This window comes from Colobus angolensis, unplaced genomic scaffold, assembly GCF_000951035.1.
Source record: "Colobus angolensis palliatus isolate OR3802 unplaced genomic scaffold, Cang.pa_1.0 Scaffold68, whole genome shotgun sequence".
NCBI lineage: Eukaryota > Metazoa > Chordata > Mammalia > Primates > Cercopithecidae > Colobus > Colobus angolensis.
In genome coordinates this window covers 8,225,430-8,251,010 of record NW_012120487.1, presented here as the reverse complement: position 1 = coordinate 8,251,010, position 25,581 = coordinate 8,225,430, and the positions used below count along the sequence as shown (strand labels likewise).

Genomic DNA, 25,581 nt, shown 5'->3' with positions numbered 1-25,581 from the left:
CCTGGTCTGTGTTCCCCTTCCCAGCCTCATTGTTACCTGTGGGGTAAAGAAAGAAGAGGCTTGGCTTCAGAGGCAGCCCAGTCTGGGTTTCTGGCTCAATTCCTGCTGTGTGAGCTTGGCAGGCATGCCTCCTCTGGTTCCAGGTTGCTTCCCCTGTAAAGCAGGGGTGCAAATGTGTAGTCTGCTGGGTAGTGGAGCGGGTTGGCTGAGATGGTGCGTGCACCACTGCACACTGCAGAGTCAGTCCTAGGTGACGGCTCCCTGCAGGCCACCCTTGGGTGTTGTTAGCACAGCCTGGCATAGAGCAGAGTAAAGGTCGCTCAAGAAACCAAGGCACAGCCCATGACCACCAGGGATGCGTTGATCTCCAGCCTCTGGCTAGATGCCATCCAGAAAGCTGAGCCTCCACTAATCAAGGGAGCCCCAAGGGGCTTCCCCACAGTGAGCTGGAGATGAGGGCCATCAGTATCTTTCACACTCGCCCCCTGACAATGCTTGTCCCTGCCGCCCCTACCACCTCCTCCCCTACCCATGGGAAGAATCCTGCCTCCTTGGTGGAGACATGAGGACTGAATGTCTGGTACAGAACAAGAGCTCAATAAAAGCCATTCTGCCCACAGATGTCGGCATGTTGGGAGCAACTGGCAGCACCAAGCACAGCTCAACCTGTTTCAATGGTGAAATGCCCCACAGTGAGGGAGGAAGCTTCCTGGCACCTCCACCAGGGGAGGTGGCATCCAGAGTGAGTGAGTTCCGGGGAAGGAGCCTGCCCCACTCAAGGGCCAGGCCAGCAGCTCCAGGAAGGTGGAAGCATCTCCATCCCCTCGGGCTAGGCCATGGAGGGCTGAGGGAGGGACAAGTTGGAACCATTTTTTTTTTTTTTTTTTTTGAGACGGAGTCTCGCTCTGTCGCCCAGGCTGGAGTGCAGCGGCGCGATCTTGGCTCACTGCAAGCTCCACCTCCCAGGTTCACGCCATTCTCCTGCCTCAGCCTCCTGAGTTGGAACCATTTTAAAGCTCAGCCCCAGCCCCTGACCCTCCCCAGGCACCATCCTGGGATGGGGCTGTCACTGGAGCTCCTGGGAGGCCTGCACCAGGTGCCGGCTCCGGCAGCAGATGGCAACGGCTGCCATGGCTTCTTCGCTGGTGCTGCCTGTGGTGCTGATGTCCCGGCTCCTGACCACACACGTGTTGTCTACAGCGTAGGCCCCCAGGACGTGGGAGGTCCCAGGGAGGGCATTGCAGCCGGTCAGGGTCCAGCCGTCCTCACAGGCCACGATCACCTGCCAGGGCCGAGGAGAAGAAAGCACACGTCCAGCGTGGCCCGAGACCCCCACCTACACTTCATTTCTCCCTCCAACATCCCGCTGTGAGGCCAAAGAGCAGACAGCCCTCCCTGGCTCAGGGCCCATTTGAGAGACAAACACACACCTCCCGCCCCAGCGGTTCTGCACCATCGCTGACCAAACACGTGAGCTCCTGCTTCATGCCTGGTTTGAGGGGCGCGGGGACAGACAGATGCCTACCATGCCAATGCCAAACTCATCTTCCTTCTGAAACTGACAGCCCCACAGCCTGCCCCATCCCACTTAATGGCAACTCCATCTGTCCAGGGGCCCGAGCCTTGGTGCCGTCCTCCCCTTCTCCCACCCATGTCCACCCACCAGGCCTGCAGGCTCCCTTCAGACTCCAACCTGAGCCCCGCCCCAACGCCTGGACCCTCCACTGCCTCCCTCCGGTCTCCCTGCTTCTGCCCAAGGCCCTTGTCATCTCTTCTCAGCTCAGCAGCTAGGCCACAGTGAGAGGTGCAGATCCAGGCCAGATCACACTCCCCCTAGGCTGGACCCCTGTGTGGCCCCAGCTGACTCCTGACTGTGGCCCTCGGATCTCACCTGACTTTGCCCTGTCCCCTCTGAGGCATCTCCCACCTCATAACTACTCCCACCTCTCTGGTTTCCTGGTACTCCCGGGCGCATCCCCACCCCGGGGCCTTTGCTCTGCCTGGAACACATTCCCTGCCTGATGGCCCATTTCCTCCACCTTCTCAGCGAGACCTCTCCTGACTTCTCCCCCACCCCATTCCCTTCCTTGCTATAGTTTTCTCCATCGCATCTTTTCAGTACTCTGTAATTTACTGGTTTGTTTTCTGTCCTCCCCCACTAAAATAGATGCTCCAGGAGGGAGAACAACATGTCTGTCGGGCCTGTATCCCTCCCCAGTGCCAGGAAGAGCACCTGGAACCTCGCAGCCCTCAGTGCACCCAGGGAAAGTGGATCCAAGAACAACACTGTCTTTTGCTATTGAGGAATGCACCATCCAGACCAGAATCAACACAGACTTGCATTTTAAAACCGAGTCTGAGTTCATTTAAGAGTGGACTCCTTAGGGCTGCCTTTTAAGAAGCTCCCACTGGCTTTTAAAAAGGAGAGTTCCAGAGCAACTGTTGGTCATGTCCACACCCAGGTTTCTAGAAGGCCTGGCTCTCACATTCCAGGGCTTGGCACGTGCCTCGCTAATCTCGGCAGGGCCTTTTCTTGCCTTGCCGATCATGCTAACAACCTTCAGCATGCAGCTCAAGCACCCACTCTGGGTCATGGCTGAGTGAGCTCTGTGTCCTCACAGCCCAGTGCTGCTCCTGACCCTGAGAACCTCCCAGCAGGTTTGTTAAATAGATCAGAGAGGCCAGGTGCAGTGGCTCATACCTGTAATCCCAACATTTGGGGAGGCTGAGGCCAAAGGATCGCTTGAGCCCAGGGATTTGAGACCAGCCTGAGCAACATAGCAAGACCCCATCTCAGAAAAAAATAGATCAATCAATAAATGCAAGCATATTGTATTTCTTTATGCCAAATTTATGCACATTCTACACCAAGTAGGGTGGGGTACTCAGGCAACAAACCTTACTGATCTGGACAAAAGCAAAAACAGACCCAGCCACACACAGATACATACACACACTGTCCACACAATGGCGGAAGCTGCCCACAGCATCTGCCCGGCAAACCGCCACCCTGATGCATGGCGGCATGGTGGTGGCACAAACTGACACAGAAAAGCTGCACAGGAGAGACCCACGCCACCCCATGGACCCCACCCACCCGTCCTCACAGGTCTCCTCACCTGCTCCTGAGGGGCCAGGATTCCATGCTCCTTGACTTTGCATTCCAGACCTGGGGCATGGCAGCAGGAAGCGTGGATGCTGGCCTCCCTGTGGCCCACACACTGGTTGGGCTGACCTCGTGGCCTCAGCACAGGCGGCTGGTGGGTGCCAAGGTCCTCCACCTCCCAGTGGGAGCTGCAGCCTGGGTCAGAGGAAGGCCAGCTCAGATAGTGAAATGCTGGAATGCTCCGTCTCCAGGGCCCATCCCCATCAGACCTCCTCTCTTTAAGGTATGAGGCAAGAGCTAGGAAACCCAGAAACAACTCAAAGAAGATAAGAGATGCTGGCCTGAGCATCAGGACTCCTGTGTTCTCAACTCCGCGCCTGACCAGCTGTGTGACCATGGGAGAGCCATTCAACCTGAGCCTTAGGTTCTCAGGGAAAACATCATCTCTCCACCCAGAGATGGAGACAGTGAGGCAGGGGCTTTATGGTCTGAGATGCTCAAACTCCCCCCAGCCCCTCCCCATGCAGCCAGCAGGCAGAAGTTCAAGGGTAAGCTGGGGTCTGTCTGGACCACCTGGGGATGCCCTCCATGGGCTTAGGAGTCAGACACACCCATTGGCTAAGAAACCGAAAATAATGGTTACTCAGCTACACTGAGGCTCTGTTTACTTATTTGTAAGATGGAAAGAGAAACCACACCTACTTACAGGGACACTGTGAAGATGACACGTGTGAAGCCCCAGCATGGAGCCTGGCATGTGCTCTGAACATGGTAGGGTCATGGTTACTAACATTCTCTGTGTCCTAGACGCAAGGGCTCAGGGCAGTCACTCAGCATGTCCAGCCTGCAGTTCCCTTAGCTGCAAAATGGGACTCTTTGAGGTGTGCCTCATAGTCAGATTCCATGACTTCCAACTGACATGTGCCTGTGAGTTCATCGGCTGAGCACTTCCAAAGGGGAGTGTGATTAGAGCATGGCGGACTTCCCTCCAAGCCAGGATCCCCGGACTGGATGGAGCCTCTCCCCTGGACAAGGGCACCAGCCACCTGACTACGCTCATCTTTCCTGAACATCCATCCTACATGCCAGCCTGCTGTGCCCAGAGTTAGGTTCTCACCCTCACCCTCCTGTTCCCAAACCCTCAGTGACTCCCCTGGACATGTTCAGACGAGAATCAACTCTGAGCCTCTTATTCCAGGCTGGAGCTCCACTGTCTTCCCAGACCTCTCATGCTCCACCCAACCAGAACAGCTCAGCCTCGGGGCGCCAGCCCTTGATGCCCCAAGAGTCCCCATCTGTGACTTCCTGCTACCTGCCTGGACATGTTTTCAACACAGGGTAGCCTATCAATAGTTGCCTATACCAGAGACTGGATTTTAAAGCAATGGGTGATGACAATAATAGTAATGATAGCTAGAATCTATATTGTCCTAGCATTAAGCTAAGTGCTTAGCACCCATCATTTCCTCGTACAGAGACGTTAAGTAACTTGCCCAGGTCACAGAGCTATCGAGTGGCAGAGTAAAATTCAAACCGAGGTCTGCCCTCCTTTCCACCCCAGCCGGGGGCCTCTCTCTGGAGCTGCCTCTCCTGAACTGCACCACCTTAGGCAAAGCACCTGCCATGCTCCAGGCCAGTGCCCTATCTCCTCGCAACACAATGAGGCAGGTAATACCTTTTTCCCTCTTATGGAGGAGGAAGCTGAGACGAGAAGTAATGTCACCTACCCAGGGTCAAAGGGCATGGAAGTGGCAGAACCAGAGTATGGAATGGAAAGTCAGGTTCGAGTCTCATGGATCACACTCATGAGGACCAAGCCTCGCGGGCAGTGGGTGCATAAGGAGAAAGGGAACTCTCCTCACCCCAGGGCAGGCCCAGCCTCCTACCTGTGAGGACGTGGCCCTGCTGATGGCAGTGGACACGGGTCCCCATGCTGGCCCCAGCTGGTGGAGCTGTGTGGACGCTGCAGTTGACCTGGGGTAGCAGGCAGCACCTGGCAATGGCGTAGACACCCTCACCCCCAAAAGCGTTGTGGGCCCGGCAGACCCGCTTGCCCCCTTGGGCCTGAGAGTCAAAGACAGAAATGGGAATCTGCTTTAGAATGGCCTTTGAAAACAGAGAAAGGGAATAGACAGGATCAACTCAAGCACCCTCGTCAGTGTCCCTACCAGGGGCCAGTCAGACCCTGCTCCTAGCCTTCTGGGGACAAGGAGCTCGCTCCCGCCCAAAGTAGACTGTTCTGCCAATGGGCAGCTCTGAATACTCAAAAGTTCTTCCAAACACAGAGTGGTTTCAAAATGGAGATATAGGGAAATCCAAGAAGCCAAAGCAAGGACCCAGCCGGCTCCACCCCACCCACTCTGCCTCCCACACAAGCATTAAGACACCATCTCCCAGGCCAGACATGCCTGCCCCTCCTCACTCTCCTGGCTGGGCACTGCCCTTCCACCAAAATGCTGCGACCAGATGGCGTCTGTGCACTATCCTGTAGCATCAACATCAATTCCCCTTTTTTGCTGGTTTGAGATTTCTCAGCTCCCAGAACCATGGAGCACCTGAGTGAGAAGGGCCTAGAGATGGCTGAGTCCAGGGTAGCAGATCCCTGACCCTCACGCTGACACCCAGATGGGCATTGAAAATCCATCCAGCACTGTCCTGCAGCCTCTAGGAAACCCTTCTCACTGTGGCTCTCTCTAGCAGCCCCCAGCCACGTGAGATGAGCAGTGCCCCACTCCTGCCCTGGCCAGTCCTGTAAGCTTACAGATGAGGAGTGCCCCACTCCTGCTCTGGCCAGTCCTGTAAGCTTACAGAAGAGCTGGAGTGTCGAGGATGGAGGGGCTTGCTGCGGGTCCCTGAGGGCCCAGCACTGACACACACACACACACACACACATACGAAGGAGGGGTAGCCACCTCGATGCGCTCGCCCCGCCGCTTCCCACTCCTGGAGAAACTGGAGCAGCTCAGCAGCTCCTCATCCGGGGCACAGCGGACTACGGCTGTGGCCATCCGTGTAGGCCCCGAGTGTGCTGACCACACAGTCCTGCAAAACAGCTGCCAACCTGTAAAAAGCACCTGGGATGAGGAGGGGGTGCTGGGAGTGAGGGGACCCCCACAAAAATCTTTAGTTCATGGTAGGAGAGACGAGGGCTTAAAGAACATACTCGGCCGGGCGCAGTGGCTCAAGCCTGTAATCCCAGCACTTTGGGAGGCCGAGACGGGCGGATCACGAGGTCAGGAGATCGAGACCATCCTGGCTAACATGGTGAAACCCCGTCTCTACTAAAAAATACAAAAAAACTAGCCGGGCGATGTGGAGGGCGCCTGTAGTCCCAGCTACTCGGGAGGCTGAGGCAGGAGAATGGCGTGAACCCGGGAGACGGAGCTTGCAGTGAGCTGAGATCCAGCCACTGCACTCCAGCCTGGGCAACAGAGCAAGACTCCGTCTCAAAAAAAAAAAAAGAACATACTCAACTGTCTCTATAAAAACATGTTATGGAAATATTGCAAAGCCCTTTCAGAGCCCCCTTCTCATTTAATCCTATTTAAGGTGGTGTCATCCTCCTTACACAGATAAGGGAGAGGGCAGAGACTGTCAAGGTCACACAGCCCTCCCAAGCCCCAGCCTGGCCTTGCCCACCCTGCCATCCTGCTTACCTGCCCTGTGGGTGCTGGGGGGCAGGGCAGCCACCAGGTTGGGGGTCAGTACCCGCTGGTCCTCAGGGAACCAGGCCTCATTGATGACATCTTTGGCAGAAAAGTGGATCAGTCTCTGCCTCAACTCGGCCAGAGTGAGCTCCGGCTCGGCAGACAGCATCATGGCTGCAATGCCTGGCACAGGGGTGAATGGTGAAAGATGGTGATGGCCTGACCCTCCTGCCCCAGCAGGGGACTCCTGCCAGTGCACACAGGCACACACATACACACAAAAACACGTGCACACACAGAGACACCAAGCTCTCTTCTTGAAGGTAAGCCGCCTACAGTCCCTCACACAGTGAGGTAAGACAGCCTTCCGTCACATCTCTAAGCCTTGGTAGTTGCTGTCTTATCGGCCAGGTGGACTCCTATTCATCCATCAAGCTCCAGAACAAATGTCCCTCGTCCAAGAAGCCTTCTCTGACCCTCGGGCTGGGCAGGTGCCTCCTCTGGGCTCCCTCTAATACAGTCCTGACCTCGTGTTCCCACTGTGCACTTGCCTCCCTCATCAGACTGAGTGTCCATGAAGGCACCATCAGGCCTGTCTCATCTCTGGTCCCCCTGCACAGAGCTTGTCACTGGAGGTCCTGGCACAGACCCTGACTGCCAAAGGGGCTGTTAGCATCACCGTGGCCAAGGCAGTGGGGTGGTGACTTACCAGCCACGTGGGCAGCAGCCTGCGATGTCCCACTCCGTGACACAAAGCAGGTGCTGCAGTCGCTGGAGGCACCAATGATGTCCTCCCCTGGGGCAAAGAGGTCCACACAACGGCCAAAGTTGGTCCCCAAAGTCCCCAGGGTCACCGGCTGGTCCTGGGCATTGGTGGCCCCAACTGTGATGACCTGGAAAGGTGAGGAGGTAGGTGGCAGAGAAAGGAGCCCAAGAGAGGGGTTGCAGAAGCAAACTGAGGCCTTGCCAGCTGGGCTGAACAACTGCTATACACCTGTTTGGGTCCCATTCAAATGTCCCCTCCTAAGGAAAATCTGACTCCCCAGGCAGAACTCTGGCAGCCCTGCCCCTCCCTGGTGCTCCCCTCTGTCCCTACCATAGCCAGGCAGCATTCCCAATGCCCCTGTGGAGTTTACGTTCTAGTGTGGGAGACAGGAAACTACTCGGTGTATCAGGTGGCTCTAAGTGCCACGGGGGGAAACTGAGAGGGCAAGGCAGAGATGTGCTGGGCTTTGTTTGCTTGATGCCTTTAAATTCGGCTGCCAGGGAAGCCTCAGAGGCCAGGGAGGATCTAGGTTACCGCTGTCAGGTACGCATCTGCTCCGCAATCCCCACCCACAACGCGCGCGCACACACATGAGCGCGCGCACACACAAAGACTTTAAGTTCCAGACTTGAAGTGGAACAAGATTCTCTCCCCTAGATACCCGCAGTGTCCTGACACTGGAGGAGTGGTGGTCAGAGGAGGGACGGTCACTGCCCCCCAGCTCCTCAGGGCCGAGGCTCCGTGTCTGTGTCCCCGCAGCCACACTGCACGGCCCTGCGGCACACTCTGGATGTCCCTCGGGTGAGGTCTGAGCTCTCAACTGCTCCCATTCACATTAGCCTTGCTCAAGTGGTCAGTCATGCAGCCGCGGAGGTATCTGGATAGTGGGGAGGCCCTAAGAATATTGGGCGGGCCCTAAGAATATTGGGCAGAAGACGCAGGGCCTGGGGATAGAGATGGGGAGGGGGCGGCTACCAGGAGACCTTCAGGAGGGAGAGTGGCCAGGACCGGGTGTGGGGGCGTGGCTACGTGGGCGCCGCTACGTGGGGGCGTGGCGGGGTCACTGCTATTCAGACTCTGGGATGATGGAGCCTCGAGCCCGTTCCTCCCCAGCCTCCCGCATGGCGGGGGTCTCTGACGACTCCTTCCAAAGCCAGAAGGGTTCAGCCTCCAGGAACGTGCTGCAAGAAGCCCACGGGGCCCACCTGCCCTTCGCCGCCCCGTCTTGGGGAAGCAGCCTCAGCACCTACCTCGGGAGCCGAAGCTGGGGAGTAGAGGCAGGCATCGTCCCGGAAGTTACCGGCAGCGGTGACCAGCACGACCCCAGCCCTCGCCAGGCGCTGGCAGGCGGCGTTGAAGATCCGGCTGTACCCACCCGCAAGGGGCAGCAGCACAACCAGTGGTCCCACGGGCTGGACCAGCTGGCTTTTCCGAATAAACTCCAGGCCTGGAAGGAACAAACCTAGGTCACCCCGTGGGGAGAACTGTTCCCCTTTCTCAGCCCCTCCCTTACAGGCACAGACTGATGGTTAATTTTGGGGATCAACTTGGTGACCTGATGTTTGGTCAAAAGCCAGTGGAAATGCTGCTGCGAAAATAATTTTTAGATGTGAGTAACATTTAAATCAGGAGACTGAGTAAGGCAGGTTATTCTCCAGAACGTGGGTGGGCCTCATCTAATCAGTTGAAGGCCTGCAGAGAACAGACTGAGGCCTCCCAGGGAAGAAAGAATTCTACTCCAGGCCTGCCTTAGGACTCAATACTGCAACATCAAATTCTGCAGGAATTGCCTGGCCTGCCCTGTGGATTTCAGATTTGCCAGCCCCCACGGTCACATGAGCCAATTCCTTGAAACTTAATATATACATCCTACTGGCTCTGCTTCTCTGCAGAACCTTGACCAATAGAAACTAGAAGATATTAGCAATCAAACCTCAGCAATCAAACTAGCCAACCCCGGCCCTTCTGTGGGCCTGGCTCTAAGAGTCTGAATATATGAACTAAGGGGATCCTCACAATAACCTTATTATCCCTTTCCAGGAAACGGAGGCACTGAGAGGATGAGCCTCAGAGGAATGAGAAGGGTGCCCTGCCCCACCCAACTTCCCCCTGCCACTCTCTGAGGCCTGGCTCAGATGCCCCTCCACCGTGGCCACAAGTGTTGAACCCACACAAATTGAACAGAGTCTTGGCTGCCCCCTTACCAGCTGTGTGACCCCACTCTCTATGAAACAGGGACAGCTGCTCCCAGGATTGTCTGAAGAATTAAAAGACTCCACACCCAGGACCCCTCATACCGTAACTCCCCACCCTTGATGGTGTGGTTCCCTCTGGCCTCAGTGGCACTACATCCCCCATTTTGGTGTAGACCATGATCTACCTCATGCTACTGTCACCAGTGACAGCTCTTTTGTTTTTTTTTTTTTTGAGACGGAGTCTCGCTCTGTTGCCCAGGCTGGAGTGCAGTGGTGAGATCTTGACTCACTGCAAGCTCCGCCTCCCGGGTTCACGCCATTCTCCTGCCTCAGCCTCCTGAGTAGTTGAAATTACCGGCCCCCGCCACCACACCCAGCTAATTTTTTGTAGTTTTAGTAGAGACGGGGTTTCACCAGGATGGTCTCGATCTCCTGACCTCATGATCCGCCAGCCTCAGCCTCCCAAAGTGCTAAGATTACACGTGTGAGCCACCTCACCCAGCCACCAGTAACAGTTCTAACCCTTTATCGGCCTGTGAGCTCTGGCCCAGTGGCCTGGAGACTGGGAGCCTAACTCAGCTCTGGCCCTGATGTGCAAGGGGACCTGGAGCTGACAGTTTCTCCCCTGTCAAATGGGGTATAGGAGCCTTCCGGATCCTGGTCTCTGAGATGTCTCCAGGAGCTGTGGCCAAGGATGGAGCTGGAATCTCACAGCCATGCTCCTCCTAGAAGACAGCTAGTGAGGCCCCTCACACCACGGAGGAAGGGAGCGGAGTGGCACTGAGTGTGGAGGTGAACAACAACAGCCACATTTACAGCTGCTGGTTATGTATTTATTTATTTATTTTTGAGATAGAGTCTCGCTGTGTCACCCAGGTGGGATTGCAGTGGCACAATCTCGGCTCACTGCAACCTCCACCTCCTGGGTTCAAGTGATTCTCCTGCCTCAGCCTCCCAAGTAGCTGGGATTATAGGCACCCACCACCACGCCTGGCTAATTTTTGTATTTTTAGTAGAGACGGGTTTCACCATGTTGGCCCGGCTGGTCTCGAACTCCTGACCTCAAGTGATCCGCCCACCTCGGCCTCCCAAAGTGCTGGGATTACAGGTGTGAGCCACCACGCCCAGCCTACAGCTGCTAGTTATTAAGCACCTGCTGTGTGCTTATCTCTGTGCTCAGACTCGACACACAATCACCTGCTTACAGAGGAGGAAATGGCAGCGGCAAGGAAGGCAAGAGTGACTGTTGAGCCCCTGCCCCGTGCCAGGTCATGCAGTAAGGGCTTCCCATACACTGACTGGGATGCCAAAGGAGGGACTTCTCCAGGAAGTCCTCCAGAGGCCAGAGCACCAGGCCTGGGGAAGGCCTTTCTGGGAAAGAACAGCCTCCTCTCCACACACTGACCTTCAGGAACTGGCCTGACTGAGCCGAGGTCAGTCAATAAAGGGGTGGGACAGGCACAAGGGGTCACCTGATGGGGCCGAAGGTTATTGATCCTTGCCTTTAAAACTGAACATCAAAACCTGTACTCTGTAGGAAAGTCTCAGGGCAGAACTGGTGGAACACAGGGAAGACTCCTGGGCCTCCTCAGCCTTTCAAACAGACTCATGGGCTGCTTCCGCTAGCTCCAGAGCCAGTGTTTGACCCTGGGGCCTGGGGCCTGGGGCCTGCAGTGGAAGTCAAGCTGCTGCCCAGAGCTGGCACCTTTCCCAGTGAGGTCATCAGCTTGAGCTGTGTGACCCTGGGCAGTCACCTGCCCTCTCTGGACTGGTTTCATCAACTGTTCAGCAGCTATGGCAAGGCCAACCCCAGGGCATGTTGTACAGAGGCCTTGCTCAATGGCCACAGGAGGAAGTCAGTAAGGGAGAGCTTCTTCTCTGTCCACAGGCCCCTGGAGTCCTAGTTCTCAGCTGGACTTCACAGCGGGGGCTCCCAGATGGACTAAATATAGTCATAGTCTAGAAAAAGTCCTCTGCCAGTTCCTCCACCACATCTGCCTGGCCAGTGTGACCTGCAGGGCCCAGTCATGCAAGTAAGTGAGTCCCCTGGTCTCAGAGGTATGCAGCAGAAAATAGAAGAAGTTTGCTTAGATCACCTCGAGTCCCTCCACATTGAAGATAACATCACAAAAGACACAAAGATGTCACCAGATTTGAAAAGGGGAGCAGTGTGGAATTGTGGAAAGGTCACTGACCCAGGGTCAAGTCTGCAGTCCTTGGGCTACCTGCGTAACCCTCCTGGGGCTTGGGTTTCTTCATCTGCACTCGTGGTGACTGGGGACCCTGCTAGCCTTGGCACTCTGGTTCTCTGGCTCTGCGGCAGAGGCTGCCACAGCATTCTTGGTTAGGAGACTAGCTCTCCCTGGGCCCAGCCCAAGCCACTTTCCCAGGCCAGGTCCAGATGGAAAGAGACCAGCGCTGTCTGGGGACATCACTCACCTATGAGGGTGCCGCTGACTGTGCCCTTCCCTTGGCAGTTGAGTACGCGCAGGCTACGCAGGCCGGCGCCCTTGGCCACGCCGGCATCCCGGCCGCTGACCACCCCTGCCAGGTGGGTGCCATGGCTGTCACACTTGCTGGCCTGCTCAGCCAACACAAGGACCATGTAAGAAAGACACCCCCCAACCCCATAACAAATCAGCAGGTGGCTGGATGGATGAACACCCTTCCCACAACTGATGGCAGGGAGGGGACAGTGACAGCTGGGGGCTGTGGCCCAGCAGTACAGCTGCAACACTCTTGGACGGGAGTCCCCACCCACCTCCAGGATGGGGATATGGGCAGAGACAGCCCTCCCACCAGAGGGCCATGCTTACCTGCCTATGGAAGCGGGTCCCGTCCTCCTCGGGCACACTCTCGAAGTCGGTGACCATGACCCTGCCCTCGATTTCCCGGTGGTCACTCTGTATGCTAGTGTCTAGGAGATACACCTCCACCAGGCTGCCTCCTTCTTTCCAAGGTGACATTTGTGGGAGAAGAGGGAATGAGCATGAAGTCAACCTTAGAGTTAACACACAGAAACTGTGGAGTACATCCCAGGCACTGGTGAAAGCACCTTAAATATATTCACTCATTGAACCTCCAAAAAAATCCTCACACGCTACATCCTATTCTATATTTCATAGACAAGGAAAGGGAGGCCTAGAGGGGGCAGATAACTGTCCAAGGCCATCAGCTGGCAATGCTACTGCCAGGAAGGACCCAAGTCATCCTGCTCCTTCATATTAATATAAATATCCAACAATAATATGAATGTTCAAGAAATAATATCATAGTGTAAAATAAAGCCCCTATTATAGCTTTTCACAGCTCACCAAGTCTGCGAGAAAGACAACATGATTTAAAGACTCAAAGAATAACAGTGATGTCTGGCCACCTGCGCTGGTCGGCTCATTTCAGAGACAGGAAGCTACAGCTCGGACAGGATGTGTGTCTGCGCCTCCTGACTCCAGGTCCAAGCGTTCTGCACTCCACAACGTACCAGAAGGGCTCACAGGGGCTGCTTCCGCCTCACACGAGTCACAGCCTCAGAGAAAACAGTCACCGAGAGTCTACCCTACACTTACCATCCCTAATTGGATCAGTTTGGATTCTCCAAGAAGCAGGCACTGGGGTAAAAGCTGCAAGAGACTCACTGGGGGAGTCGCCTGTGCAGGACAAAGATCGGGGTGTAGGAGAAAGTAGGGAGAGCTCACAGATGTAAGGCAGGTCCAGCCCACTGGCCAGAGAGGAGAGGGAGGAAGAAGGGAAGCAAAGAAGGAAGCACCTCCGCTCCAGCGCGGGTCTCAGAAACTCTCAGCCAGGCCAAAAGAAGACTTCAGGCAGGTTGCTGCTAAAAGAGTCCTGCGCCAGCGGAAATGGCCTGGCCCTGGAACCCCTGCAGCCAGGAGCAGCAGGGCCTCAGGTAGAACCAGATGGTAGCCCTCTGGGCTGTCAATCAACCTGCTCCTGCCCCAGGGTCTCCTGAGTCTTCTGAAGTGCCATCTGAACAGCACCTCTGTGTCCCCCACAGTGATCCTCCAAATATGCTGCAGAGTAGAGATTCTCATCTCAGGACAGGTGAGCAAGTACGGGAGGCTCAGGGAGTGTCGTCGCTTCTTATGGCTTCGGTAACAAATTCCCAGACTCAGCAACGAAGGCTCCAGGGAGAACCCTGCCTCACATCTTCCGGCTTCTGGTAGCTGCTGATGCTCCCTGGCTTGTGGTCACATTTCTCCAATCTCCGCCTCTGTCTCCAAGTGGCCCCTCCTGTGTGTCTCAAATCTCCCTCTGCCTTTCTCTCATAAAGACACATCACGGGACTTACAGCCCACTGCATAATCCAGATGATGCCATCTTGAGATGCTTAATTACATCTACAAGGACCTTTTCTCCAAATAAGGTCAGGCTCACAGGCTCTGTCTGGGTGTGTGTATCTGTGGGGACCACTATTTAGCCCACTACAGAGCAATTCAGTGGCTGCTCTGAGATCCCACACTAATTTCAGGCAAGGTCAGCTCCCAGTCCTACATCCTCCCACCCACCCACTATGGCAGTAGGGCTGGGCACAGTCTGAACTGTGAGTCCCCAGCCTGCACAGACACTATTCACGCTGCCTTATGGCCTCCAGTCTCAGCAGGAAGCTCCACTGATCAGTGCCCATGGGCACTTTGGTTACTTCTGTAGCATGCTGGGCAGGTCCTCGGCAGGCTGCCTGTCCTCGCAGGCTGCGGGATGAGGCAGAGTCCTTGCTCTCTGAGTGTGTTAGGAGTTTTCACTCATCAGTAGGCATCTACCATGTGCCCAGTGCTACACTGGGAAGGGGTGGTTGAGAGCGCTGTGAGCTCCGACCTGAAGACATCTGGAGACCAAAGGGTGCTGGTCACCCTAGAGGAACCACTAGATATTGAACTGGGCTATAGAATGTCGGAGGGGCAGACACATGACAAGGCCAGCAAGGTGGGCAGAGGCCAGATGGTGCCAGGCCCATAAACCATGCTCAGTCTGCTCCTAGCAGACACCCCGAGCTGGCTACAGGGGACACAGGTGCTTAGGAAGCAGCCCAAGGTTCTCCCTCAGAGCTTCCAGGCTGACGGGACGACTGGATACATTGGCACACGGCCCAGGGGATACAGCCTCATCTAGAAGACAGCACAGAAGCTGCTTCCCTACCTGGACATAAGCCACACAACGCACATCAAGCAGAAGGCCTGCTGGGCAGGATTCCAGTCCATGCTCCTCGTCATGTGTGAGGAGGGAACTGAGGCTGCAGCTGAGTTAGCCCAGGTGACAATCCTTTCTGGTCCCACCTGTGCTTGGGACCACCATCTGCTCCAGGAGCTGTACTTGGGGTCCGCTGCAAGATGATGTGACCACTGTGAGGTCACATCCCTGGGCCTGGGGTGTGGCCCCAGCGCAGCCCCACACCTTCTAAATATAGGCAGTTCCTGCCCGCTGACACCAGCGCACTCTCCTGCTGGGACAGGGTCAGGAGGCTGCAAGCATGGCCAGCAGAGGGCAGGTGGGCCTGGCGAAGGGGCAGCTCTTGGTAAGACACTGCCAGGAGAGAGGCTGTAAGCCTGGAACGCCCACCCAGGGCCCACAGCCCTACCACGGCCTCCACAGCTGGAGGGAAAAGCACAAGCCAAAGCCCCCAAAGGAACATCCTTGGGCTTCCTTCCAGTGAGAGGCTGGAAAGGGGCTCAGCTCGGACAGGACACAGGGCCCCTGGGGGAGGCAGAGGCTGCTAGTTCCCCGTGACAGCGTGGCCAGATGGCCTCAAGAAAAGCCACCACTCTCAGGGGCAAAGAGGCCTTGGAGTGGCCTCTTCCAGCCTCTGGGTTGGTACAGAAAGCTCTGCGGCCTCTGGCAGGCGGGAGCCCAGTCCTGCTTGCATACCTCCAGGGCAGGGAGCTCATTAGCTCTCACCAGGCAGCCCTGCCATGCGCCTGAGAAGCTCAGACTATGGCCAAGTTCTTCCTTTCACTTCTGCCCTGGAGGTCACCCAGGCCTTGCTGGTCTCCCCAGCCTCAGTCCCTTCTGCACAGGCTACACTCCCTCCTGCCTCACAGCTTCAGTCCATGTTCATTCCTCTGCTTGGACACTGTCCCCTCTGCCTGGTTAATAATGCCCCCGCGGGTCTTGGCTGGAACAGCACTTCCTCCAGGAAGCCTTTCCTGATCCTTCTGCCGATACACAGGCTCGCAGTTGCCTGCACTCCTTCAGAGCTCTCAGCCTATCCAGAACTAATTTGTGCCGAGTAGCATTTGTTTAAGGAATGGATTAATCTTCTGGATACACCGTTGGGGAAAGAGACCACGTCCATTTCATTCGCCTTTGTATCCCCAGCACCTAATATGGTGCCTGGCACACAGTGGGTGCTCAAGACGTTATTGTTGAATGGTAAGAAAAGAAAACTGCAGGGCTAACATCACAGCACCTCACTCAATACCTGGCAGAGAAATGCATGCTACAGCAATAACTCATTTAACCCTCCAAACAGCCCCCCAGAGTGACGGTTACTATTCTCTCGCTTTTGCAGAGGAACCTGAGGATCAGAGAGGGTGAGTGATGTGTGCAGGGTCACACAGTTAAGAGTGCAGAGTCTGGGTTTGAGGGCAGCAGCCAGCTCCAGGGCCCATGCTTGTGGCCTCCCCATGAATGAAGAGGCTGCTGCTGGGCCCAGCCAGCGTGCCCCATGCCAGCCCAACAGCTCCAGGAGGACATCCTCCAGCCAAGCCCTTGATGTGACTCCAGAAGGGGTTCCACACCCCTGCCTGCCATTCCTGCCACTTCCCACAGACACTCGGGGGAAGTGGGGAGGGGGACAATCCATGGGCATCCTATGGGGAGGAAAGGGCCCCACAGCTGCTTCTGGTCCAAGGGAGAGGAGGGAATGGCGGCTGCCAAAGGGTACACTCACTTCTTAACCCGCACCACCTGTGGCTGTGACCTGATTTGGAAAAAGGGTCCTTGCAGACGTGGTTAAGGTTCTCCACATGAGATCATCCTGGATGATCCAGTTGGCCCTAAATCCAACAACAAGTGTCCTTAGGAGACAATGAAGAGAGAGACACAGAGAAGGCTGTGTGAAGACAGAGGCTGGGATGGGTGTGCCGCCGCTGTCGGGACACAGAAGAGACAAGAGAAGCTTCTCCCTGGAGCTCCCAGGGAGAACGCGGTCCTGCCAACACTGATTCAGGCTTCTGGCCTCCAGTACTGCAGAGAATCAACTTATTCCAACAAGGGGGTGGTATTTTGTCACAGCAGTGCTAGGAAACTAACCTAGGGGGCAAGATCTTCTTGGTCTTCTGCCTGGACTGGGGCCTCTGTGACCCTCTGCCAGTGTCCCTCTCAGTCTCTGATATTAGCCTGCTCTGGGAGGTCCTTGAGGCACCGATGTGGAGTGCAGGGGGCTCCAGGGATCCACAGAAGAGGTCCCACCTGGTTGGAAAGGAACAGGCTCCTCCTACAGAGGAGCTGTCCCCTCCCTGGCCACAGGCTGCCCAGGCCAGGTCAGCACACATGACCAACCAGGCCCCTCGCTTCTGCTGCTGCCACTCTTGCCAGAGGATGTCCCCCACACAAACCCTAACTCCACCCCCTGCCCACCAGCTCTGATCTGTTGCAATGGCAGCAATTCAGACATATGCAAGGTCACACAGTCTGGGCATATGCAAAGTCACACAGAAGCCCCCAACTTTTCACTTCCAAAAGCATCTGCACATCCTTCAACTCACTGGAGTCTCACATCAACCTGTGAGAAGGACAGGGACAGGGTTATGTGCCCATTTTACAGACAAGAAAGACAAGGCTAATAGAACGAAGTGGCTTCCCAAGACCCCACAAGAACCGGTAAGGGGTGGAAGCTGAGTTCACCCCAAGCTCTGCGTCCTGGCACCGTGTTGCATGGACCCACCACATTGCATCGTCTCTGCACTGAGCTGCAGACCTCACACCATGGGCACCTCAAACTTAACACAGTCCAACTAGAACCCTTCATCCTCTCCTCAGGCCAGGTGCATCTCGAGTCTTCCCCGACTGAATTGCCACCTGCAAGGAATTGCCACCTGCAAGGCCCTGCTAGAATGCAGACTGTTTTCCAAGGCTGCTCCTCCTCCCTCCCTCCCATAGTCAGGCGACACCAGGCAGAGGGAACAGTGGAAGGAAAGGCCTGGAGGGAAGACACAAAGTGGGCCATGCAGGGAGAGCCAGAAAGCCAAACAGAGCTGGAGGCAGGTGGAGCAGCAAAACAGGAAGCTAGGCAGGGGCATGCGAGTCCGGGTTGTGTCTGTCCCGTTAAGGGGTCTAATCCAGTCTGCAGGGCACTGGGAGTTATAGAGGCCTGGGGGGGCCCTAGGTAGAGTCACCATCAGATGAACCCTCCTTCCAAGGTAAGTGCAGCCTGCTGGGCCATTCCAAATGGAGAGAAGAGAAAAACAAGAGACAAGGAGGAAAAGAGGATCATTTAAGGCAAGACTTTTACATTTGTGGAGCAACAGGAAGGCAGGCAGTGGGGGCTGCAGGGGTTGGGGATGGGACAGAAAAAAAGGGGTCAGTGGAGGTGCTGAGTCCCAAAGCCCCCCAAGAAGTGGAAACCACTGGCAGGGAGGCAAGGCCAGGGCAGAGCAAATGGATTCAGCTCAGGTGTGGAGGGGCAGCGCACAGATGGGGGGTCTTACTGGGGGGTTGGTATTCATCCGCCCGGTACCGTGCAGGAGTAATTCGCTCCAGGTTCCATGGGATGCTCTGGGCAAAAACAGAGGAGTCCTCCTCAATGTAGTCGACATGGGGCAACTTCAGGGCCTGCAGAAGCCAGAGAGGTCGGGGGACTCTGCTCAAGCCATCTGGACAGCAGCAAACACAGCCACAGCCTGGCCTCACCTGATCACACCTATCCCCACATCCCAGCCCAGCAGCCTCCCACCTTGTCCCGGCAGACTCCCTCCTGGTGCCCCGGAGGACAGACTAGGAGCCTGAGTTTTCTCACTCATTGATCAGGCTGGGAGCCCAGCACTCCCATATCCCTGCAACAAGGCCTGGCACAAAGGATTCCTTTTAGGAAGGATTCTGAACTTGACATCTTGTCTGGGAGCCAGGCTGTGCCAAGGCTCTGGGCAGGACGGACACGGAGTGAAGCTCAGGCCCTGGACACCATGCCTAAATCATGACATAACAGCACTGGCAATTCGGTTTGTCCCCCAGTCTATTCCCCAGCCTTCTCCAGCCTGCTCACTGCAAACTGCAGCACCAGCTCCCTTGCAAAGCCTCCAGTTAGGCTCAGCCAATGGGAGGCACCAGCAGGAGTTAGAGGGACAAGAGTGCATCTGCAGCTGGGTGCGGTGGCTCATGCCTGTAATCCCAGCACTTTGGGAGGCTGAGGTGGGGGATCATCTGAGGTCGAGAGTTCGGGACCAGCCTGGCCAACATGGTGAAACCCCATCTCTATTAAAAATACAAAAATTAGCTGGGCATGGTGGCACACACCTGTAGTCCCAGCTACTCAGGAGGCTGAGGCATGAGAATTGCTTGAACCCGGGAGGCAGAGGTTGCAGTGAGCTGACGTGGCGCCACTGCACTCCACCCTGGGCAACAGAATCTCAAAAACAAAAACAAAAAACTGTGCATCTGCCCCACTCCCTCCCTACCTCCTGACTCCCTGTGCATGGCAGCGGTGAACCCTCAGGTGACTCCCCACGGGCAGCCTCTCCTCCGTGCCACCAGCTCCAGTTGGGCAGAGGGAAAACTATTCCCTCTCCTTACCCTTCAGACCTAAGTGGTAACAGCTTCCTGCCACAACTAGTCCCTGGATGCCTTGGTATCCCCAGAAGCTTCTTAACCTGCCCCCACTTTGGCGAGTTTCCATACCTAGCATCTGCTGAATGCTTCACAACCTCATTTAGTCCTTAAATGAATGTTCCCATTATTATAACTGGTTTACAGATAGGGGAATGAGGCTCAGAGAGGTGAAGGCATTTGCCCAGGGTTAGACAACTAATAAGGGGCTGGGTGGGACTCGAACCCAGGCTGGTATGATGCCCAGTTTGAAGCCCAGGTCTCGATGGCAAATGCCTGCAGCATTCTGCTTGGCTTCTGCTTGGCCTACTCTCCTCTGAGCAGCTGCCCTGGCCTGTGGGGCTTGTGCCTGTCATCTGGTGCTACACGGGTACCTTATTCGTCTCTCCCCAATGCTGAGCACATTGTGCCACAGTCAACTGTACTGGCGGTCACTGATCAGTCTCTCCTTCTGAACTGTAAGCTCGAGGGAAAGGCCTGGGCTGTGTCATCTTCGCCTCTGCAGCACACAGTAGGCACTTGGTAAACGTGTGTTGAGCAGACTGATGGAAGGCATTGACTTGTCAGTCTCCTCTACTTAGACTACGGGTTCCTAAGGCAGGGACCCTGTCAATCCCTGTCATGGTCCCACAGGCCTTGGTATGAGGTAGCTGTTCAGCCACGGGATGCTGAGCCGATTAACCCGTGGAGCAGCAGTACAGTGCAGCTAGGAGACCCAGGTCCAGACTCTGACCCTGCCTATTACATGCTGTGTGACCTTGGGCAAGACCCTGGGCCTCACTGTCTGCAGGAGGCTGAGAAGCACCCCCTGCCATGTGGAGAATCAGTGTGAAAATGACACACGCTCTCATCAAGTGAGAGGCCAGGAAAAGAGGTGGGCTAGAAGGTGGGGCAGAAGCAAAAACAAGAAAGTTTTTTTAAGATTTGAAGCATTAGGGCCAGGGTGAGGAGAATACCCAGTCCCCTTTCTGCCCCTCCACCAAAGATGTGACATCCAGGAGGGAGGAGGGCCACCCTGTCCTAAAGTAGGGACTTTACTCTGATAGCAGCAGCCTCAAAGAAATTGCGGACCCTTGAGTCATGCTTTTTTATACAATGACTCAGGCTCCATTGAACATCCCAGGGCCTTGTCCCTAAAGGTTTCCATAGGCAGCAGATGCATTGGCACAAGAATGGCTGGCAGGCAGACCACTGGGTTTGATCCAGGTTCTACCCCTAGCTGTCTGTGTGGTCCCCTCTGAACTTTCAAATGAAGATGGACATACCACTGGGGCATGGCCAGGCTTAAAGGGAATTCCATACAGAAAGCCAGTGGTTACTGTGCTTGGTACCTAATAAGTGCTCAATACATACTTGCTGTCCCCTTCTGATTTTCAGCAATAGGCCTACTAAGCACAGTCCCCAGTGTATATGCAGTGGCCCAGCCCTATCAGGAAGTGCCATTCCCAAAAAGGGTGGCTCACCAGCTCCAGCAGGTCGCCACTCATCTTCACCAGGAAGCCAGGAAGAAGGTGATGGAAGACATGCAGGATCTTGGTGAGGTATCCCCGGCGGGCAGCTTGGGCCTGCAGGCGGCGGGCAGTGCGCTCTGACTGCGAGCGGTGGGTCTCCTCCTTCAGCACCACCACATAGGTGCCGGGCAGCCTCCACGGATCCTGGCCCCGTGCACGGAGGAACATGATGATGTGGAAGAAACCCAGCAAACCCTATGTGTACTTTATCTCACCCCTACTTACAAATTAGAATTACAACAAAAGAGACACAACGGAGTGTAGTAAACGATAAAGAAGTTACCAAATGCGGACCCAAAAGCAAATTAAAAAACTCATATAGGCCAACTATTATTGTTCACATAGTTATATAACACTTTCAAATGTGCCAGTCAGGCAAAAATGGGAACCATGGGCCGCACTCGACAACAGGTTTTCTTCTGTACCTGCACCCAACTCTCTATGGGCCTGGTTACCCATGGCGGCCCTGCCCAAAGGCCACCTCCTCCCCCATGCCCCAATCGGAATAAACTGAGGGAAAAACTCATGGGCTTTGGAGCCAGGAAACCGTGGACCTGAATTCCAGCTCTAATATTTACTGGTTGTGTGGCCATGAGCAAGTCACTCAACCTCTCTGGGCCTCAGATATCTCCGCTGTATTGTGGAGATCATAGTACCTATGACACAGGCCTGCTGGGAAGGTCAAGAGTGACGGTTGTATAAATCTCCCATCCAGATGCTCTACAAATGCAGGCAGAAGGGATGACTAAGTGAGCAAAGGCAACACTTCTTAAAGAGAGGGAAGAATCAAGGCTACTGTGTTAGTCCTTTTGTGTTGCTATATAAAGGAATACCTGAAGGTGGGTAATTTATAAGGAAAAGGGATTTATTCAGCTCATGGCTCTGCAAGCTCTCCAAGAAGCATGGCACCAGCACCTGCTTCTGTTGAGGGGCTTAGGCTGCTTCCCCTGATGGCAGAAGGTGAAGGGGAGCCTACATCTGCAGAGATCTATCACAAGGCAAGAGAAGAAGCAAGAGAGAAGAGAGGGAGGAACCAAGCTCTTTTTAATAATCAGCCTTCAAGGGAAATCATAGAGGGAGAATCTACTCATTATCACAAGGATGGCACCAAGCCTTTCATGGGGGTTCCTCCCCCATGACCCAAACACCTCCCATTAGGCCCCACTTCCAACACCGGGGACCACATTTCCACATGAGATTTGGAGGGGACAAACTATAGCAGCCACGATCTGCAGGTGATTTGTTTGGTTTTAGCTCTCGTCTGCTCCAGCTGCTCTCAGGCAGACATACCTGCTCAAGAACCTTCACTGGCTCCCCACAGCCTCATGGATCAAGTCCAAACTCCATGCTCCTCCTTGGCCCCTGCCTCAACCTACCTTTGCAGCCTCATCATCCACATCTCTGTATATACGCATCTTGGACTCCAGTCAGAGTAGAACAGAGTTCACCCCCTTTACCCAAAGCCTTAGGGCCAAATCGGTTTTGAACCTCAGAACTTGTTTGGATTTTAGAAAGACAGTAGTGGGCAATCAGAGAGTCTGCTTGGAGGAATCTGGAGCTGCATATGTAATCTATGCAGCAAAATACATGAATACGCATATTTACACAACTAGATTAAAAATAATCTCATGTCAGTTCACGTCAGATGCTACCATCAAATAAATCACAAAAAAACCTTTTGGTTTTCAGAACATTTTACATTTTGGAAGGTGGATAAAGAACCGTGGAGGCTGGGCGCAGTGGCTCACAACTGTAATTCCAGCACTTTGGGAGGCCAAGGCGGGCGAATCACCTCCTCAGATCCACTGAGGAGGTCAGGAGTTCAAGACCAACCTGGCCAGCACAGTGAAACCCCATCTCTACTAAAAATACAAAAATTAGCTGGGCGGGTGCCTGTAATCCCAGCTTCTTGGGAGGCTGAGGCAGGAGAATCACCTGAACCTGGGAGGCGGAGTTTGCAGTGACCGCACCATTGCACCCCAGCCTGGGCAACAAGAGCAAAACTCCATCTCAAAAAAAGAAAAAGAACTGTGGACATGTGCTCCTTATCCTCCACCTCTGGTTTTCCCAGCTCTGTACCTTTGTTCATGGTACCTCCTAATCCTAGAATAAAGTTCTCCTGACATTGTCATTGCTGAACTCCTACTAATGCTTCAAAGATTCATCTAAAAATGCCTTCTGCTAAACAAAAATCGAATGAATTGGGAGAGAACTCTGTGCAGTGGAATGTGAGTTCTAGAAACCCAGTTCTAATGCACCTGGGGTGACCTCCTCTCTCTGAGCGTCAGTTTAACATGACTAAAACAAAAGGATTGGTCTAAAATCCTTTTCTGCTTGCCAAAAAAGTTTTCATTCTAAATTCAATTCCCACAAAATATCCATTGAATGAATGAATAAATGAACTTGAGGAGGTTCCTGTTCCAAACTTCCACCAGAGAAGAAACATCCTCAAGGGCTTGGTTCAGGTGGTCATACAGCCTCTGCTTACTCACCTCTCAGGATGGGGTACTCACTATTTCCAGAACAGTTGTTTTGGAGCAGTGGTAACTTGAAATGCCCTTTCTTATCCTGGCCACAACCCCACAACATCCCTCCAGAAAGTCAAAGGCTCAGGGAACAAGGAAGAGGGCTATACTGAGCTGAGTAAGGACCTGCCATCCTGCCACCCAGAACACTCAGACAGAAGGGTGGGCAGGCAGCTGTGAGTGGCAGAATTTTCCCCTCTGCCCCGGGAGCTGTGGTTTGGAGCAAAGACAATGTCACCAACAGGTCACCCTGCAGACAGGGACAAAACTGCAAGTGATCCCTCCCTGGGCTTGCATGAGTGAGGTCACTCATGGTCAACAGAACTTTCCCTTCATCTCCCCATCTGCTGCCACTGAGCCCTTAGGGAGGATTGTCACTTCCTTTTTAAAGACTAGGCAATGGAGGCTCAAGGATAAGTGGCTTGTCAAGCACCACAGCTAGTGAGAGGAAGCCATCATTCAACCCCAGATCTGACTCCAAGCTGGGGAACACAGAACCCCAGCCAAGTCCTGGGCTGGTAATACTTAGAAAAAACTAGTGATCCCGCCCCAGGAAGAAGCTTCCCAGAGCCTGAGGGCCAGATCCTGGCAGAGTCGTTGAGCAAACTCGCCTCACCCACGGTCGGTCGGTCAGCAGACAGCCAGGTGGGCTGAGGCGCCGGGCTCAGCTGCGGGGTCCCAGTACCAGGCGCGCCACCTCCAGCTCCAGAGCACCGAGGGCCCTTCCCTGCCTGAGTCCTAAAGGACGCCAATGAGCCTCGAGAATAACTCCGCCCCTTCTCACTTGCCTTTTCAGCTGGTTCTTTTCTTCAGTTGAAACAGATGGAATACTACAGCATGAGTTCTGTGTCGTAAAGAAATTGCCTCGCGCTCCCAGCATCTGCCGTCCTTCCCACCCCGCTCCTGTCTCGGGTAGGGCCTTCTCTCCAGGCCCTCCATCCTCCGCTGCCCATATTTCCCAAACCAAATCGGAACCCACTATAATGACAAGCCCGCTTCCTCTGTGTCTGGTGCGTTCCCAGTGCGTTCCAGGCATTCACTTCTTTACCTACCTGTGCCGCGGCGAGGCGGAAAGTCTGAAATCTGGGCAGGAGACCCTAGCAGTGCTCTGCCCGCCCTCCCTCAGCCTCCCAGTCTCCCAACCTCGCGAGCCTTCCCACTGAATAGCGCAGCCGCAGGCCCCTGCAAGTCCCCGAAAGGCCGGCCGTCTCCGCTCTCCACCGCGCTCCCCACGACCCGCCCTCCCACGCCGCCTTGCCTGCAGTCCCCAAGATCGTGCCAAGCGAAGAGCCCTCGGAGACCTGCACCTCACTTCCTCTCTTAAATGGGGGGAAATTGAGGCCCGAGAGGAAACAGCACCGCACCGTCCCGGCTGCGGGTTCCCCCAGGCCTGCCACCCCTACGCCCGCACCTTGGCGCAGCGGTGGAAGGTGGCTGTGGCTCCGTGCTCGGGTGCGTCGGCCAGGCCGTCCTCCTCGGAACGCAAGGCTAGCACCAGCTCCTCGTAGTCGCCGTCCTCGTCCTCCTGCGCACGGGCGCCCGCGAGACCCAGAAGCAGGAGCAGGAGCAGTGGCAGCGGCAGAGGCCACCAGGACCGCCTGGAACTGACGGTACCCATCAGGGCCAGGGGAGAGGTTGCAGTCCTGATGAGGAGACCTAGAGGCCGCGCACGGTCCACGCGGGCGGCGCCTTGAGCCTTGCAGTGGGGAGGACTGTGCAGGAGCTGGAGTTCAGGCTCAGGGCGCGCGAAGGGGCGAGCGGAATCCTGGCTGGGAGCTGGGAGCCGCCGCTGCAACTGCACGTTCCAGCCCGCCTGAGACAGTCTCACTGCCTGGCTCACTCCTCCAGGCTCGGACCCTGAACTGAGCGGCGGCGCCCTCCTGCAACCATGAGCGCCTCGACGCCGCTGTGGAAACCTTCTAGGGTGTGGGTGCTTGACGCCTGGGGCCCGCAGATCACGCCACCAGAGCCCCATCGGACGATCCTATCTGATTAAACATTAACGGAACCCCCGGACTGGAGGATCAGATTTCGGCCTCGCCCTCCCCAAACAGGGT

At 55.3% G+C, this 25,581-nt stretch overlaps 1 protein-coding gene across 1 annotated transcript; it reads right to left on the bottom strand.

The window, feature by feature from the left end:
* Positions 1-997: 997 nt before the first annotated feature.
* On the bottom strand, positions 998-25,581 carry PCSK9 (proprotein convertase subtilisin/kexin type 9). The gene is made up of 12 exons (XM_011926363.1): positions 24,936-25,581; positions 20,952-21,143; positions 18,375-18,498; positions 12,531-12,664; positions 12,154-12,295; positions 8,770-8,966; positions 7,463-7,646; positions 6,763-6,936; positions 6,019-6,167; positions 4,993-5,170; positions 3,120-3,301; positions 998-1,282 (listed from the first exon to the last, which is right to left on the bottom strand). The coding sequence occupies exons 1-12, from the start codon at positions 25,497-25,499 to the stop codon at positions 1,067-1,069; spliced, it is 2,436 nt and encodes an 811-aa protein (XP_011781753.1). The 5' UTR covers positions 25,500-25,581; the 3' UTR covers positions 998-1,066.